The sequence below is a fragment of the Lineus longissimus genome, chromosome 16 (assembly GCF_910592395.1).
Source record: "Lineus longissimus chromosome 16, tnLinLong1.2, whole genome shotgun sequence".
In the NCBI taxonomy this organism is placed as follows: Eukaryota; Metazoa; Nemertea; class Pilidiophora; order Heteronemertea; family Lineidae; genus Lineus; species Lineus longissimus.
Window position 1 is genome coordinate 592,776 of NC_088323.1, and position 15,618 is coordinate 608,393.

At 43.3% G+C, this 15,618-nt stretch overlaps 2 protein-coding genes across 2 annotated transcripts; both read right to left on the bottom strand.

Moving 5' to 3' along the window:
- Window positions 1-159: 159 nt before the first annotated feature.
- LOC135500602 (proton-coupled zinc antiporter SLC30A9, mitochondrial-like) lies at window positions 160-7,177 on the bottom strand. Its single transcript, XM_064792153.1, has 15 exons — window positions 6,875-7,177; window positions 5,626-6,200; window positions 4,924-5,226; window positions 4,578-4,695; window positions 4,271-4,446; window positions 3,974-4,062; window positions 3,761-3,819; window positions 3,416-3,518; window positions 2,994-3,185; window positions 2,701-2,740; window positions 2,331-2,402; window positions 1,574-1,784; window positions 1,194-1,386; window positions 858-971; window positions 160-717 (listed from the first exon to the last, which is right to left on the bottom strand). The coding sequence occupies exons 2-15, from the start codon at window positions 5,741-5,743 to the stop codon at window positions 673-675; spliced, it is 1,833 nt and encodes a 610-aa protein (XP_064648223.1). The 5' UTR covers window positions 5,744-6,200; window positions 6,875-7,177; the 3' UTR covers window positions 160-672.
- Window positions 7,178-8,781: 1,604 nt separating this feature from the next.
- On the bottom strand, window positions 8,782-15,572 carry LOC135500771 (solute carrier family 23 member 1-like). Its single transcript, XM_064792421.1, has 14 exons — window positions 15,516-15,572; window positions 15,226-15,315; window positions 14,903-15,060; window positions 14,063-14,151; window positions 13,693-13,796; window positions 13,194-13,375; window positions 12,652-12,772; window positions 12,119-12,275; window positions 11,546-11,695; window positions 11,016-11,119; window positions 10,495-10,624; window positions 10,045-10,188; window positions 9,696-9,791; window positions 8,782-9,493 (listed from the first exon to the last, which is right to left on the bottom strand). Exons 1-14 carry the CDS (start codon window positions 15,570-15,572, stop codon window positions 9,159-9,161), a joined length of 1,917 nt encoding a protein of 638 aa, XP_064648491.1. The 3' UTR covers window positions 8,782-9,158.
- Window positions 15,573-15,618: the final 46 nt, after the last annotated feature.

Here is a 15,618-nt window from a genome sequence, read left to right on the forward strand (position 1 = left end):
AGTAGTTAATCCCTTGCCTGTTAGGAAGTCTTGATCGCCTATGAAAGGCTGTTAAGTTCTTGGTCACTTTGAGTCGCACTGACATGTTTGCATGGCTATCCAGTTCATACCAGCTTGCTGCCATGGTGCCCTTTACAGAGGAAACACTAATACCAGAAGTAATCGGATGATGTTTATTTTTCATTTAATCAAATCAACAACAGTTTGAAGGCTCCTGCATTTACCCTCAATGAATCAATTGTTTATTGCATTTAATGAATAGAACTAACACTTGGCAGTATATTCTAGCCTTATACAAAACAAAAATCACTGAATTACTTCTTTCAATCAACATAACAAAACAAAATATTACACTTCCTCAAAACAGAATATTTTGTCACATTTCATACCAAACTGATGCTGCATCTCTGCCCTCAGTGTTTGGACAAATACCGTAAGGTCGGCATACATGCATTGATTTCTCCCACGGACACAAACCTAGGTGCAATATCAGTTGGCAATCCTGAACATAGCTCCTTGGGCCTTACCACAGAGACCAAGCTGTCACTTGCATGTGCAGACCAATCAAGGGCCTCGTTCACAAGCTCTTCCTGATTTCACAGAGTGAGCTCAGTGGCAGTATAGATACAAGTACATGTATGTACAAATGTAGTCCCTACGAATGCATTCTCGCTATAAAACTTCCAGGTCCACGTGCCGCACTTCTGGAAACTTTTTCTGAAAGACCGAACGGAGAAGGATTATAAAACAGCTTAAAAAAGATGATACTAAAATATTTGAAACAGAAGAAGAGTATTCTCGGTACTGTTTGAAAATCTGGCTGTTTACAGGATATTCAATGCCTGGCTTCTACTTACCACTATCTTTTGTTCGAGGCGGTCCACCTCAGAGCCCAGGATATCAATAATCATCTCACCATGCTTCAACATCGAATCTTCTACCTCTTCTATTGTTTTGAGCTTTTGCATTTCCTGTAAGATTTCAAAACGTAATCTCATAAACAAAGCAGGAATGGAAGTCTCTTTGGCCCTAAAACAGCATTATAATGAGAAACAGGAGTAGCTTGCAATGGGCTCCTCTCTTGTGGATACAGAGGCAACGAGCCAATAACCCTAATTGTGACCAAACCATACATAAGCAGCGGCCAAGCTCCAGTCCCTATAATCAGATGATATAGAAGTTGCTATATTTACCCCAAGTAAGTTCTCCAGTTCTAATTTATCCATGTATGACCTTGTTAACTCTTTCCCATCAAAGTCGACCTCTGCTTTGAACCTGATGTATTTCCCTCCCATGTCGGTGGCCTTTACGTCATGCAAAGCCCGAACAATTCGATCACTTTCCAACAGTGCACATATCTGTACTGTCTTCTCTGGTGGAATGGCTCTGAAATATGAAAGGTTTTTTAAAGGCCTGCAGTCTTTGTTTTCATTGTATTTTTTTATGGCTCAAGTAGAAATAAACTTTACCATACATGTAGTGCAGTGTCGAGTATCGAGATGAGTATCCTGAAAACCACAAAGCGGGCATTGAGAAAAGAGCATACACCGAGATATCAACATCACTGTCTCACCTTCCAACTAAAGCCGTCGTGTTGGTGTAAATGATAAATGAAGCAACACCAGCGAGTAGTCCCCCAATGACCATGGAGCCCACACAGTCAGCCAGGAGGTTCCCCGTGTACATCGTGATGGTGAGGCAGGTAGCAGCTACTCCAACTCCCAGCACGGCAGCAAAGTCTTCAAGTAACACTACATTGTTCATAGGTTCGTAGCCCCGTCTGACTGGAATAAGAAAAGATCTACTTCAGTACATTGTTCATAATGCTCGTAGCCCCGTCTGACTGGAATAAGATGAGATCTACTTCAGTACATTGTTCATAATGCTCGTAGCCCCGTCTAACTGGAATAAGATGAGATCTACTTCAGTACATTGTTCATAATGCTCGTAGCCCCGTCTGACTGGAATAAGATGAGATCTACTTCAGTACATTGTTCATAATGCTCGTAGCCCCGTCTAACTGGAATAAGATGAGATCTACTTCAGTACATTGTTCATAATGCTCGTAGCCCCGTCTAACTGGAATAAGATGAGATCTACTTCAGTACATTGTTCATAATGCTCGTAGCCCCGTCTAACTGGAATAAGATGAGATCTACTTCAGTACATTGTTCATAATGCTCGTAGCCCCGTCTAACTGGAATTTGAATAGAAATAGAAGAGGATCTACTGTATGGTCATAGGTCCAAGCCCTGTTCAGCTTACTCTAAGCAGGGTACCCGCATGATGAAGGTGACTAACTGGCTAGGAAAAACAATTCTTGTACATACCATACTCTAGGACACTTAAGCCATCTCTCTTGGCCATTAACTTGGCTTGGTTGATCGCCATGAACAAGGTGGCTGAAAAGAATGAGTGCTTCAATTTATTCCAATCAGGCAGCTGGATCCACTGTTAACAATATGGTTTAGCCAGCTGTCAGAAAAACCAATTTATGACCAACAGAGGTCTCATGACCTTTATGAACACTCATTTCCCCTAGTTTATGAGCATTTCCACTACATTTTCAAAGTATACATCACAGTAGTACATACATGCTGGAGTCTAGCCTCCTAAACAAGCAAAACTTTCTCAGTGAAATTCTTGTTCAACATGTATATGAGCTGAAAATGACAAACTGTAATATGGATGAAACCTTACCTCCTTCAGAGAAAAGGGAACCACCAAGTAGACCAACAGCCTGAAATAGAATATCATCATCTTATCTAAACAGTGCTGAATACGTATTAGTGTTTACAATGTAGTGTTCTGCACATTTGTACCTTTAATGGCTGGCAATGATTTTATGTGTCTCATTACCAAGATTTTTATAATATGATATCTGGATCAAAATAGTGCCTCGTTAAAACGAGCAACCGATAACCTTGCCAGTATTCTCAAAGTTGGAAGATAAATGTAAAGCCCAAGAATGGAACAAACACACAGTGACTTACCCACACTGTTGCCTCAAGAGGTGCTGGATTAAGAAGACCATGAATGCCATGATACCAGGACAGACCTGCTCCGAGGCAGAAGATACCCACACCACTAATCAACGAGGATACATAGCGCATGTTGGAATAGCCGTAGGGATGTTCCGAGTCTGGCTTCTTGATTGACCGATGGATGCCAAATGCAAGGATCATCTGCAATGGATTGATTGAAATAAATCATTTAATCCCAATCACACCATTTGGGGTATTGGTCATGTCATCCTTTTATCACTTAAGTCAAACCAGACCCAGGTCCTTAGCCTCGTCAGCTTGTACACCATTACATGTAATATCTTCCCCTCCCCCCCCAGCTCCTGCTAATGGAAAACAAGATTGCAAAATTGTTACAAAGATAATGAATCTGATGAATCTACACAATGTACCTGATTGACTGTGTCCGCCGCTGAATGGATGGCCTCCGAGAACATGCTGTGAGATCCGGTGTATAACCATGCCACCAACTTGAGGAAGAAGTTGGCCGCATTGCTGTAAGAAACACAAGAGATGGTTATAAAGAGGTATAGGTGTTACAGAACCAAGCAATTCATTACCAAACATATACTGGTTCTTTCAGCCTTAGTTTTCTACATTCCAAATTGTATTCCATAATACGTTTTGACAATACTGAAAACCTTTGGTAGTTCTCTTGAAACCCCAATTCTGAAATACATATGAAGTAAGATACAATGAGGAAATAATCACCAAAATAGTTGAAATGAACCACTTACATAGTTACTGCATAGAGTACAACTCGCCCGGAGCCTGATCTGAACACACTCTTGACACTCTGCAAAACAGCAACATACCAAATTTAAAAAGTGGTTATTTCCACGATTGAATCAGGGATGCAACAATTTTCATTAAGTCAGATCGATCCAGTCCTCAGCGAATTTTCATTTTAAGAAGTCTGATCTTTCTAGACACATTAGCAAGTTCCTTACCTCTTCATACGGATCAACAATGATAGCCTGTCCATGTTTCTTAACAGCTGTTTTGTACTGCTTCATTGCCTTACGGAAAAGTGTCGTCACTGCAAGAACAACCATGAAACTCTATCACTATTCATCATCAAAATTGAAAGAATCTTATCAAGAATGTAAGAAACAAATCAATGGCATTAGAATAAAGTCACCAAACCCCCAGACAGTAGCTGTCCCTGCATGAACAATGACCATCCCCCAACCCCCACATTCTCACATAGACACATGCACCCATATCTAAATTATAGCACCACCTACTTTTATCATGAGTCTCCTTTTCCCCTCTCATTTTTGCCCGATGTTTCAGAAAGTTTTCTTTGCCACTGAATACCTCATAGGCTTTTTTTTCAACATCTGACTTCAAGTATACTGTAATTCTTCCTAACTCTGGAAACGGGCTTCTTCGAGAATATTTTGGCAGCTTTTCTAATTCACTGAAAAGAGAATGACAATAAACACAGATATGAGCAAAATGGGGTTATTCTTTAACCTAATGCATAAGAAAGTGTATTATTCTTTGCAAAACATGCGTGCCTACTCTCTGGAGGAGACCCTGCCAACTTACCTAGAAGTCAAGTAATAATCTGTGATGGCACGAACTGGAGTTGTGTAACTGTTGTCTGTATAACTTGCAGACCAATCAATTTTTGACCTCTGCTTCTTCTTCTTTTTTGTTGGTGCTTCTGAAGAAAAAACAGAACTCGAATCAGAACTTTAACCAGTAAAATTGGAATTCCTTGCCCGAGCAAATCGTTAGAAGTTCATTTCAGCTCTAAACTCAGTCTGAAATCTCTCTTTTTCGATACATTTGAGGGGAGGTCTGATAGCACACTCGGCAGATTTTCCCCAAATGTTTATGCTACAAGTATACAAGGCAATGGAAGAGAATGGAATGGGAGTGAAAAGAATACCTTGTGTAGCTTCTCCTTGAACAACAACTTTTGGCTTTTCAACCCCAGTACTTTGCAGCACTGGATCAGTCACTTTGGAACCAGCTTGATTGGGAGTGTTACCCTTTATGGCACCAGTCTGCGATGATTTTGGACTATTCTCTCTGGCAGGAGGTGGGTCTTTTGTAGAATCTGCCTCATCGTTCTTACCATCATTGCTCGAGGACGATGCCCTCACAATTATGGGTAAGAGGCAGCCATATTGACGGTACGTACGAACTGTCCGCTGTCCAAGCTTCAGCTGCCAATCGATAACATGACATCCTAGATATAAAAGAAGGAACGAAATCAGTTTAACCAAGTTGATTATTTTGATATCTTACATCTAAAGTTAACTTCATGCTAAGGCCCAGGGTCTGCCAGTGTACAATTCACTTTTGTTTCTACTAATTAATTACTGCATGTTTAAACTGAAGTTAAAGTGATCCCCTCTGCTTCCCCTCCACAACGGACCATTTCCTGTAGAATATGTAGACAACAATAATATGTTCTAAATTTCCCCAATCAGGAGTGACCACTATGCGGATGGGAGGGGGGGGGGTCTAATCATATTTTCCATCAACACCACATTGGGGTTATGTGGACAAAGTCACCATTAACAATGCATCACTGGCCCATTGATAATTGTTTTCCTTTGTTTTGTCCGATAGAAAATGTAGTTACCTTTACAAGGAAGGATACCAGCAACAACAGCAAATTCTTGAATACGCTGTCCAGTAAGTGTGGATTTGTGAAGAAGTTTGGCTAGATTCCTCAGGTTGTGTGTGTTGTAGCGAAACATAGTGATATCAATCCATACACAGCCAATTAGTAATATTAACACTACTAATGTCACTGAACGAGAATAGTGTTGGGGACAGTTTGCACCTTCAGATAGAAACTCTGGATGTATAAGATCGAACAGAGCTCAGTGGAGTTTTACATATTTCGCATGGCAAGTGACCTGTTCAAGGGCGAGTTTGATACCCCGAGTACGACCAATGCAAAGGAACATGTTTATCTGACATGGTTTAATCATTACAGTCTTGTTGTTTGCGCATTCGATGAGACCTTGGTATGATTAGAGAACTGGTCTCAACCTATTTCCAAACAAGATATTTTTAGGTCTAATTTGATGGTGACCAACTGAGTGGTCCAGTCACGAGTCAGACAACGATCCTATCTTGCAAGTTGTTGCTACTTCTGGCTGTACCGTTGCTTCTTTTTGCTGGGTCACTGGATGTCCCAAGTCATGCCCGCTGAAACGACGAGTGATCATATCAACATTGTTGTGGCGATACTCTACAACACCCCTTTTCAATTCCCAAAGCCCGTGATCACTGTTCACTAAAAGATTTGAGAAACAAGTCGTCACAATTCCGTTGGCGTCACATGCAATTTGAATTGCAGCAGACGTCGCGGTTTAACATAAGTTGTGTACCGGTGCTACCGAATACGCTGCATGACACAAGGGCCTTAACATCACAGTAGAAAAGAATCATATTGAATTTGGCTAAATCACAGGGCTCAGCCAGGCCTCTGAATCTGATATCATGATGGGTGGCGGGCGGGGGGTTGGTCCAGCAGCGGCTGGCAGCGGACATTTGTCTTGACTCTTGTTTGCGCTGCTACAGCTTAAAGTCCTGTGGTACAGTCTAGAAGCAGTGTCATCATTGGCGAAATGGACCAAAGTTTGTGAATGTGAGGGGCTGAGTTTCGTCCAAAATTAGATCTGTTTACACACTACAGCAATGGCGTATTGCAGGTACACGTCAACGGGTCATTGATTGTCGGACGTCAGTTCGCCAAGAAAACCAAAGGAATCGAAGGATTCATTGAACTCATCAACACATCATTAGTTTTCAGTGAAGTGCAACTGTATTCCTAGGTAAATCACTTTGGTATATAGAGAGTAAGATTACAATTAACTCACGTTAAAGTTTGAGTTCCGGGGAGGTAGCGTTGTCAGTACGTTGGTTTAGGGGCGCAATAACCTAGCTTATAGCGAGCAATTAGTACACTAAGATTTCAGTGATTAACATAATAGTTGCAAGTATTTGGCATTTTAGACTCATATTTCGTGCTATAATAACTACGTTGTAAACATAATGCTCAAAATTGATTCATGAAAAAGTTGTTAGGGCAATATCAAGCAAGCAGTAATGGAAAAAAGTGTAATTCCATTAACTGAATATTGTTTTTAGACACTATAACATTTTAGGCCTACTTTTCCGTAAACCACGAGAACAATGTATGTGAAAAAAACAACACATATAAGTGAGGCGCCGAGTATACAGTAATTGTAAGGTAAAGAAAAGCTCGGTCTCTAAAGTCTGGAGGTCCGGAGTCCGTAAATGTGACGGTCACGAGAGTGATTTGTTCTTACGGATAGATCGAGAGGGCGGTTTGGGGTTCCGCCGACGGTGCTCGCATGCATTAGTCGTATCCCCGAAACCTTTACAACGCGAACAAAGCTCGTGGCATCCATGACGGTATAGGAATTGACGGTGAGGTAACAAAAAAGCTCGTGGCATCCAATGACGGTAAAGGAATTGACGGTGAAGGATCTCGTGGCATATCGGATGCGCATCCGATGACGGTAAAGAAATTGACGGTAAAGGATCTCGTGGCATATCGGATGCGCATCCGATGACGGTAAAGAAATTGACGGTAAAGGATCTCGTAGCATATCGGATGCGCATCCGAAGACGGTAAGGGAATTGACGGTGAAGGATGTCGTGGCATATCGGATCCGAAGACGGTAAGGGAATTGACGGTGAAGGATCTCGTGGCATATGAGATGCGCATCCGATGACGGTAAAGAAATTGACGGTAAAGGATCTCGTGGCATATCGGATGCGCATCCGATGACGGTAAGGGAATTGACGGTGAAGGATCTCGTGGCATATCGGATGCGCATCCGATGACGGTAAGGGAATTGACGGTGAAGGATCTCGTGGCATATCGGATCCGAAGACGGTAAGGGAATTGACGGTGAAGGATCTCGTGGCATATCGGATGCGCATCCGATGACGGTTTTATATACATATATATATATATTATATAAATTTTAGTTTTACACTATTATGTAAGTGCAAGCTCTAGTGAGCTCACACAACTGTTTGACAGTCCTGGCTCCTCCATCGTGCTGACAACATGATGAGAGAGATGAGACAGTCACAGCCAGGCAAAATAAGTCTTGGCTGCTCTGCCAAGTTGTCAACATGGTGAGAGAGATGAGGAAGTCACAGCCAGGCCGAATCAGTCCTGGCTGCTCCACCGTGTTGACAACATGATGCGAGTGATGAGACAGTCACAGCCAGGCCGAATCAATCCTGGCTGCTCCACCGTGCTGACAACATGATGAGAGAGGTGAGGAAGTCACAGCCAAGCCGAATCAATCCTGGCTGCTCCACCGTACTGACAACATGATGCGAGTGATGAGACAGTCACAGCCAGGCCACATCAATCTTCGCCGCACTGTCTAGTTGTTAATATGGCGAGAGAGATGAGACAGTCACAGCCAGGCCGAATCAGTTCTGGCTGCTCCACCGTGTTGACAATAATTATGGTGAGAGAGATGAGACAGTCACAGCCAGGCCAAATCAGTCTTGGCTGCTCTGCCAAGTTGTCAACATGGTGAGAGAGATGAGGAAGTCACAGCCAGGCCGAATCAGTCCTGGCTGCTCCACCGTGTTGACAACATGGTGAGAGAGATGAGACGGTCACAACCAGGCCAGGTTTAAAGCACAAATATCAGGAATATCACATCAAAAGAATCATTTGATTTATTAAGACAATGTAACTTCTCAAATCTAGATACATGATAATTATTTTTGATATATCTACTATGACAGCTTCTCTGATATACTTCTAAATATCATACCATAGAAGAGGTATCATTACAAGCAAATAGAAAAATTAAAATGGAGCCAAGAGGTACACACGAGACTGTATGCCGGGTGCAACTATAACCCATGACCTCATCATTGATACTGCACATTAATTTCATCCAATGAGTATATAAAGCCTGGTTGTCTATGGTGTTATCTAAAAATTGTAATTGAGTAATTTAAACAAACTCAGAGTTTATCGGCCAGCAACATAGACGTGATTTTACTATGGTTCTTTTTTCAAAGTTTCCCACCTTTTTTTCCAATTGGCACCAAATGGGTGACTGGATTTTGTTCTGCGTCTGGCTGGAAAATATGTTTTATCTAAACGCTGTTTTCAGCCATCATTTGATCACCATTCAATGGGTTCTCCTCAGGATTATCAACGGTTATATCAATATCCACCACCTTTCGTTTGCGGCAACACGTCGCCATGGCAACTGCACTTGTTTCATGACAACAAGGCGAACACTTTAACCGACAGCAGTTATACCCTGTAAATGTCGGCATGAATGGAATGTGTCGCAGCCATTTTGTTTTTCTAATGAGATTCATCCCGATTGGAAAGTCGTAGCAGGCGGATATCCGGGTCTTTGCATCATCGTCTGCTGAAATCAGCTCCTCTCTCCATTTGAGAAGACCGCGCTCTTCATCAGAACCTAAAGAAAAACGGGTTCTAAAGGCAACAATGTGTCTATAATTTCATTTTGATGGACAACGCCCAACCCAAAGCCTCAGGCTTTTCAGCTCAGCAGAAATGAAGCACCGTCCTAGCACACTTAAAAAAAAGCCTGAGGCGAGTATAGGTTGACCTCTCATTGGAGATTGGTGACGCACCTCCGAAGGTGTCGCATAACCTACCTGGCAAAGTGTTGTCGAGGAAGAAGCCGGCCAACCCCCCAACCATCATGGCAGTGGTTAAAAGAACGCGGACCATTTGATCGATGACGAACACACCTGGAAAGACACAGACCGGTTGAGTAGACCAGGTTCAACAAGTCAACGATGTGAGGGGTCAAAAAGGAGTCATCTGGCTTGAAGGAAAAGAGTTAAAACATGAGAACGTGCTCAGAGAAGGGGGGGGGGGGGTGGTTTTGGCGAAATCTTGGCCGGATAAAGGGGACACAGACAAGTAATTAGGCAAATATCGAATTCCCTCTTAATGGTATCAGATATATTAGAAGCATGAAAGGCCGTAACCGTGTCGTACCTGTTGTGAGTGCATCCGTATTTTTGGCCACCCATTGCGGAATCGCGAATCCGGCGAACATTGAGAAACCAATGATGAAGAGATTTCTTGAGGAGTTCAAATCGACAAACTGGAGATTAGCAAGACCTGTCGCTGCGATCATTCCTGGAAAGAAACGACAGCCACTTTAACATAGACAGATAAAGACATAGCCAGGATGAGATAATTATTGCCTCCTGGAAGAGTTAAGTGACAGTGAACCACATGTAACTCTCGACATGGTTCCGCTGTCAGATGAGGGAGCAAAAAGAGGGGACGTGTTTGGAGAAGGAGGCTCGGAAACTCTCCTGTACATGTCGAGGAGCAGCAGGCGTTACTCCAATATTAGGATGAAAGGAATCATAGAAGGAAGCCAGGAAGAAGCCACCATGGCCCCTGACCGATGTGACAGACATGCAATTCATTACTCACCAAACATGACGAGAAACATGCCGCCTACGACAGGTGCTGGTATTGTCACGAAGAGAGCACCAAACTTGCCGAACAGTCCAAACACGATCATGAGAAGGCCACCAACTTGTACCACCCGTCGGCTAGCAACCTATTGTCACACATGAGAAAAATATATCACATCGAACCGTTTGTTATGTACCAAGCTTTTCGCAGTCAATGCGATGGCCCTGGATGTGGCTTTGTTTGGGTCTCATGTACCAGCCGTCATGACGTATACAGGAATCACATGAAAGAACTGTAATGGCAGAGAAACTAGTTTTTCTTGCCATCAGATAGCTCTATTCGTGCGTTGGATGTCATTATTTTCTGTAATAGAGCCTAACTACGGATGGAATGCAACGAAATATGCACTAACAATGAAGAAGACCGATGGCTATCATATGAAACAATCTGGAAGTGTAGAAAATTGCCAACAATGGGATTCTGTAAAACCACAATGAATAGTTTCCGGTATCATGATCAGCGACACAGTTGCGTACCTTTGTGATTCCAATGGCACCAATGTTTTCACTGTAAGATGTGGTGCCATTTCCAGTCCCCCATGCGCCTGTCAGGAGACACCCGATACCTTCCATACCAATACCTGGAAGATCAAAGCATGTTCAGCTATCGGCGCCACTAATCCGGTGTTAACTCTAACTCGGCGTTTTGTCTCATAGGCTCCGATCAGAATCAGGCCTATTGAAAGAAGATAATGCCAGGTCAAGTTAAGGTCCAAGTTAGTGACTTAAAACTTACTTCGGACAACCTAATCTCACTATCTCCAGAGTCAACTTGATGAGCTTCGGGTAAGGCCATGCGGTGACCTCTTCAAAAAGATGACCAAATCGTGCATCATGATAAAAAAGGCTCAGGCAATTACACTGCTTATCCTCATACATTGTATATGTACCGGTGTGCATTCTTTGGCGTGATGAATGTACTGTCTCAAGATGTACACAAGATGAAAAACTATCAACTTATGTCGGCAGTTTTCTACCGTTCGATCTCTAAAAGGTTTTGGATGTACCTCTATTGACAGCATGCTTCGGCGGCGGTGGAGCTCCAGACAGTCGCGCGCATGCGTAATAGTCCCCAATTGACTCCATGATGGACGCCATAACTCCTCCCATCATAGCTATGGTCGAGGCAACTGACACTGTCGGCAAGCCCCATTGACCTGTTGGAAAGAGAAACGAATTTAAGTGGAACATGATGACACGAACACTGATTGATGTCTGATGACTTTTTGGGACAATTCACAAGTGTACCCAATGTATCTTGAATTTGCATGTCGTCGAACACGGTGATCACCAAGTCAGAACTACATGTACTAGGATTTTACCAGACACGCATTCATTATCTGCGGTGAAGCTGCCGACAGACGCTCCGTCGAGCCCAACACTTCTTACGATGATTCCTCGGCTGTTTAAAGAGTCCAATCAGCATACTGGGGTCTTGTATTGGCCAGTTGGACATACCAATCCCCCTTCGGATGCTTATATAGTTGCACCAAACTATACAGTATACGCCGAGCGAAGTCTTGCTGTGGCGGCGACCGTCCCGGGGAAACACCCCAGTTAAATCAGACCATACGACCTACCCGGGTAGGGAAATCGGATCCAGTCTGCAGCCTTCAAGACACGGAGGTTGGTGTCCGTGCGGGCAGGGTAGCCCCAGCCCTTGGGATCCTCCGTGAACACATTGGTCAGAGTTAGAATGATGCAGATGATCCAGGCGATTATAACTGCGAGCAGAATCTGAAAAATCGTTCGAGAAACCTGACGAAATATCAGACCTTAGCGTCCAAAGGTGGGTGTTGATATGGTTCTTTTATGACTTTGAAATTTACGTAGAGTAGATACAATGTAGTTCATCCATGGATTTCGTCAGTACAATGGCTAACAGAGGTACTGAACTGTAAATAGCATCCTTCTCTAAACCTCATCTCCACGAGAAGGCAAACCAATGACTGTAACATCGTAGCAAGGAAAGTGCTAGCAAAGGTATTCGGCAATAATGTGACGCTTTTTTTTGTACCAAATATTTTTTAGTCAATCCAGGTCTCCGACTCAGGTCGTGCGTCTCGAGGGCGAGGGAACTGGATGTGTACGCGGCCCGTCACGTGAAACTTACTGGAAAGAGTTTAAAGACGTGCGCGAACCCCATTTTCCATCCTCTGCCGCGTGCATACGATGGATATGGCAGTGGGACGTTGGTCAGGTACTGCGAGAATAAGCAAATCAACAGCACAGTCCTGGAAATGCAGTTAGACCTGTCACCTATCGCAAAATTGAACAGAAGACCTTCATTCATGTTAGACCAAATGGTAAGCCATCGCCGTCATTTGCTGACAGAGAGCGTTGCTCGCCGACAGGCTACAAAATCTTACATGTCATTGGATCGATTCATTTGGCAATCGCAGAGAACGGATCTTGATCACTAGCTGGTGACATCGTATTTACAAATTTAATGGACTTGTTGGATTCATCGGAATCAGCGGACCGTAAGTCGGATTCAATATACCATAGTTCATGACCAATGATGTTACTGCAACTATGCATGTTATCAACTCCATCAGTTCAACACAACACACAGTAAAGCCAGCTCTTTCTTTACCCAAAGACGGATCTCCAGCAGATTATTGACAAAATGACATATTTTTACAAAATGCTTACAAGAGTGAGATCCACCAATGCTGTGAAGCGCTTGCTGTAGCCGCCTCGTGCAGCGGGAGCACCATGAGGACAATAGTAGGGGCAATAGTCAGGGGTCCAATGTAGCGGAGCAGCGTACCTATCACTCCGGTGAAGCCAATACCGATCTGTAGAAGCGATGATACCATGATGGCTCCTTGGATCTAAAAGACAATTACATGTACAATCATGGTGAAGGGGGGGGGGGGGGGGCACCCAGGCTGGTAAAACCTCGCGCCTCCCTGCGAGATCTCATGTAATGGTTGGTCGACTGCTCCGGTCAACCTAGCTACAATCCGACAGAAATTGGTGGAGGCGCGAAATGACTTGATGATACAGTCTGTAGGTATTCACTTCTATCAAACCCGCAGATCTCCATGACCAAGTCGTAACATTACTTACTCAACCTTGGAGGATCGGTCATGACAGTTAAATTGAGACATTTCGTTAGTTGATACTTTTCATATTTGTCGATACTAACCTCCCTGATTCGAACATACCAGATCTCTCTATCAAGTTCTACCACGGTGCCATTCTCGGAAGCAGCGGTCAAATTCTGATGCGTGATATTGATGGTTTCTTGAGCTTCAAATGGTGAAAGCATGGATAAGTGACATTCACCGCTGTTTACCTGGGAGTGTCCTTCAATCTACTGATTAGATTTGTTATTTGATTCTTTCTTCTCTTCACTTGGTTTAAATAATAATCCATCTGTTACTCCCTTTCCAATGAAAATTTTCACTTTTGATGAATAGTATCAAATTCACTTCACCTTAAAAGAGCTTGAGCAGCCTTGGAGCTGAATAAGCGCTAAATTAGACTTGGACATTATCATTATCATCATGTCTCACCTGAAGCGGGACATTTCCATTGCGGTTGGGACAGGATAGCAAACACGGGTGGCAAGAAGGCGAAAGATGCTCCCTGGATAATTGGGAGCCTGAAAAAGGGAGCACGGGACTGAAAAGTGTTAAACATGAACATACAAAAAAGATGCCGAAAGCGATGCGTGATGGCGCATCTATTAAGTTGCAGGATGCAGTGGTTTACGAAGCGGAATTTCGTACTTATTTGGGTGCTAGAAACGGAAACGAAATGTTTGTCTGTGTCCGTGTAAGAGTATCTAGCTAACTCTTGCCAAAACATTAAACCTATCGCACCGTCAAACAAGAAGGGCTGATCACAGCATCACCTATCACCAATAAGCCAAACACTAGGGTACATTAGAGAATTGCGAGCAATCTTGCTTTCAGATTTTGAGCTGTTTTTAGGGCCTGCCATAATCCGCTGCTGGGCAGCCAGTAAATGTTTGACTTGTTATATCAAATTGCCTTGAACTGCCCGTTGGGTCAACACATAAGGTAATTAGGTAACTTATTACCAATGGAGTCTCAATTTCAACTTGTTTGCGTGGTGCAGATGACAGAAAATTACAAGAAAAACAAACAGTTTGGACTGTGAAATACAGCTTGTTGTGTTGTCAAATCAAAAGTGATGATTTTTGCATTATCGGTGCTGTCAATAGAGATGAGCCAATCACAAGCTCTCATTGGGCGAATTCCTGGCCAGGGGTGAATCAATATCCAAGTCTCGGAACGGCAAGGATTGAGGCATGGAGAAAGTGGCGGCAAACTGGGTCACATGGTGTGTAATGGAAGAAGAAATTGTAGTACACGTGCTATGTGCTGTACCTGACTCCAAATGTGGTCTGTAATACTGTGATGATGCCCGACATGAAGAGGATGGTACCGAGTACTTGGCTCCGCCCCAGGAAGTCGTGCTCCATGCAGAGAGGAGCGGCGAGGATGAACGGGACAGAGAAGGTGGAACCAAACTGGGTGACGTAGTGCTATAAAATGAAAAAAGCCGTTCAACATGTAAAGTACTCTCATGCAAAATATTTTGGTTGATGGATGACTCATAGACATCACGTGACTATTCGACAGCTATCTAACAAGATGTTAGAGGTTATTATTCTATGTACATCGCAACCAATGACGAAGATGATTGTTACCTGTAATCCCAGCGCAATGCACGTGTACCATGGCGGATTATCATCGACACCATACTGGAGACTATTGATGCCGCCAAGCATGGCTTTCTCCTGCAAAAAAGCGAGATGTATGCATGTTTATTTGAAGTGGGCAGAGGATGGAGCCGTTTCTGAGTGTTCCCTCAATGTGAGGTTAATATTAGAAAACAAGAGATGTCATCTTCTCAGTCAAGCTCTCTATTGTACAGCTACATACAGGGAACACTAAAAAGTTATACCGACGGCCAAAGAATGAGTATAACAGTCCTCACCTGTGGAGAATGATCGTTTGGCTCGGTGTCGGGCGTCTCTGCTAACGCAGTAATCATAGCTATCCCAAAATGGCCAAACTATCCAAGGATTGAAATCACCCAC

Excerpts from the sequence above, each read along its gene's own strand:
- LOC135500602 (XM_064792153.1), bottom strand. The coding sequence starts at position 5,743 with ATGTTTCGCTACAACACACACAACCTGAGGAATCTAGCCAAACTTCTT. Across the intron at positions 2,741-2,993 it reads CTCTTGAGGCAACAGTGTGG|GCTGTTGGTCTACTTGGTGG; the intron begins GTAAGTCACTGT and ends ATTCTATTTCAG. Across the intron at positions 972-1,193 it reads AACTGGAGAACTTACTTGGG|GAAATGCAAAAGCTCAAAAC; the intron begins GTAAATATAGCA and ends GAAATCTTACAG.
- LOC135500771 (XM_064792421.1), bottom strand. The coding sequence starts at position 15,572 with ATGATTACTGCGTTAGCAGAGACGCCCGACACCGAGCCAAACGATCAT. Across the intron at positions 15,316-15,515 it reads CAAACGATCATTCTCCACAG|GAGAAAGCCATGCTTGGCGG; the intron begins GTGAGGACTGTT and ends GCTTTTTTGCAG. Across the intron at positions 12,276-12,651 it reads ACGTCTTTAAACTCTTTCCA|ATTCTGCTCGCAGTTATAAT; the intron begins GTAAGTTTCACG and ends ACGATTTTTCAG.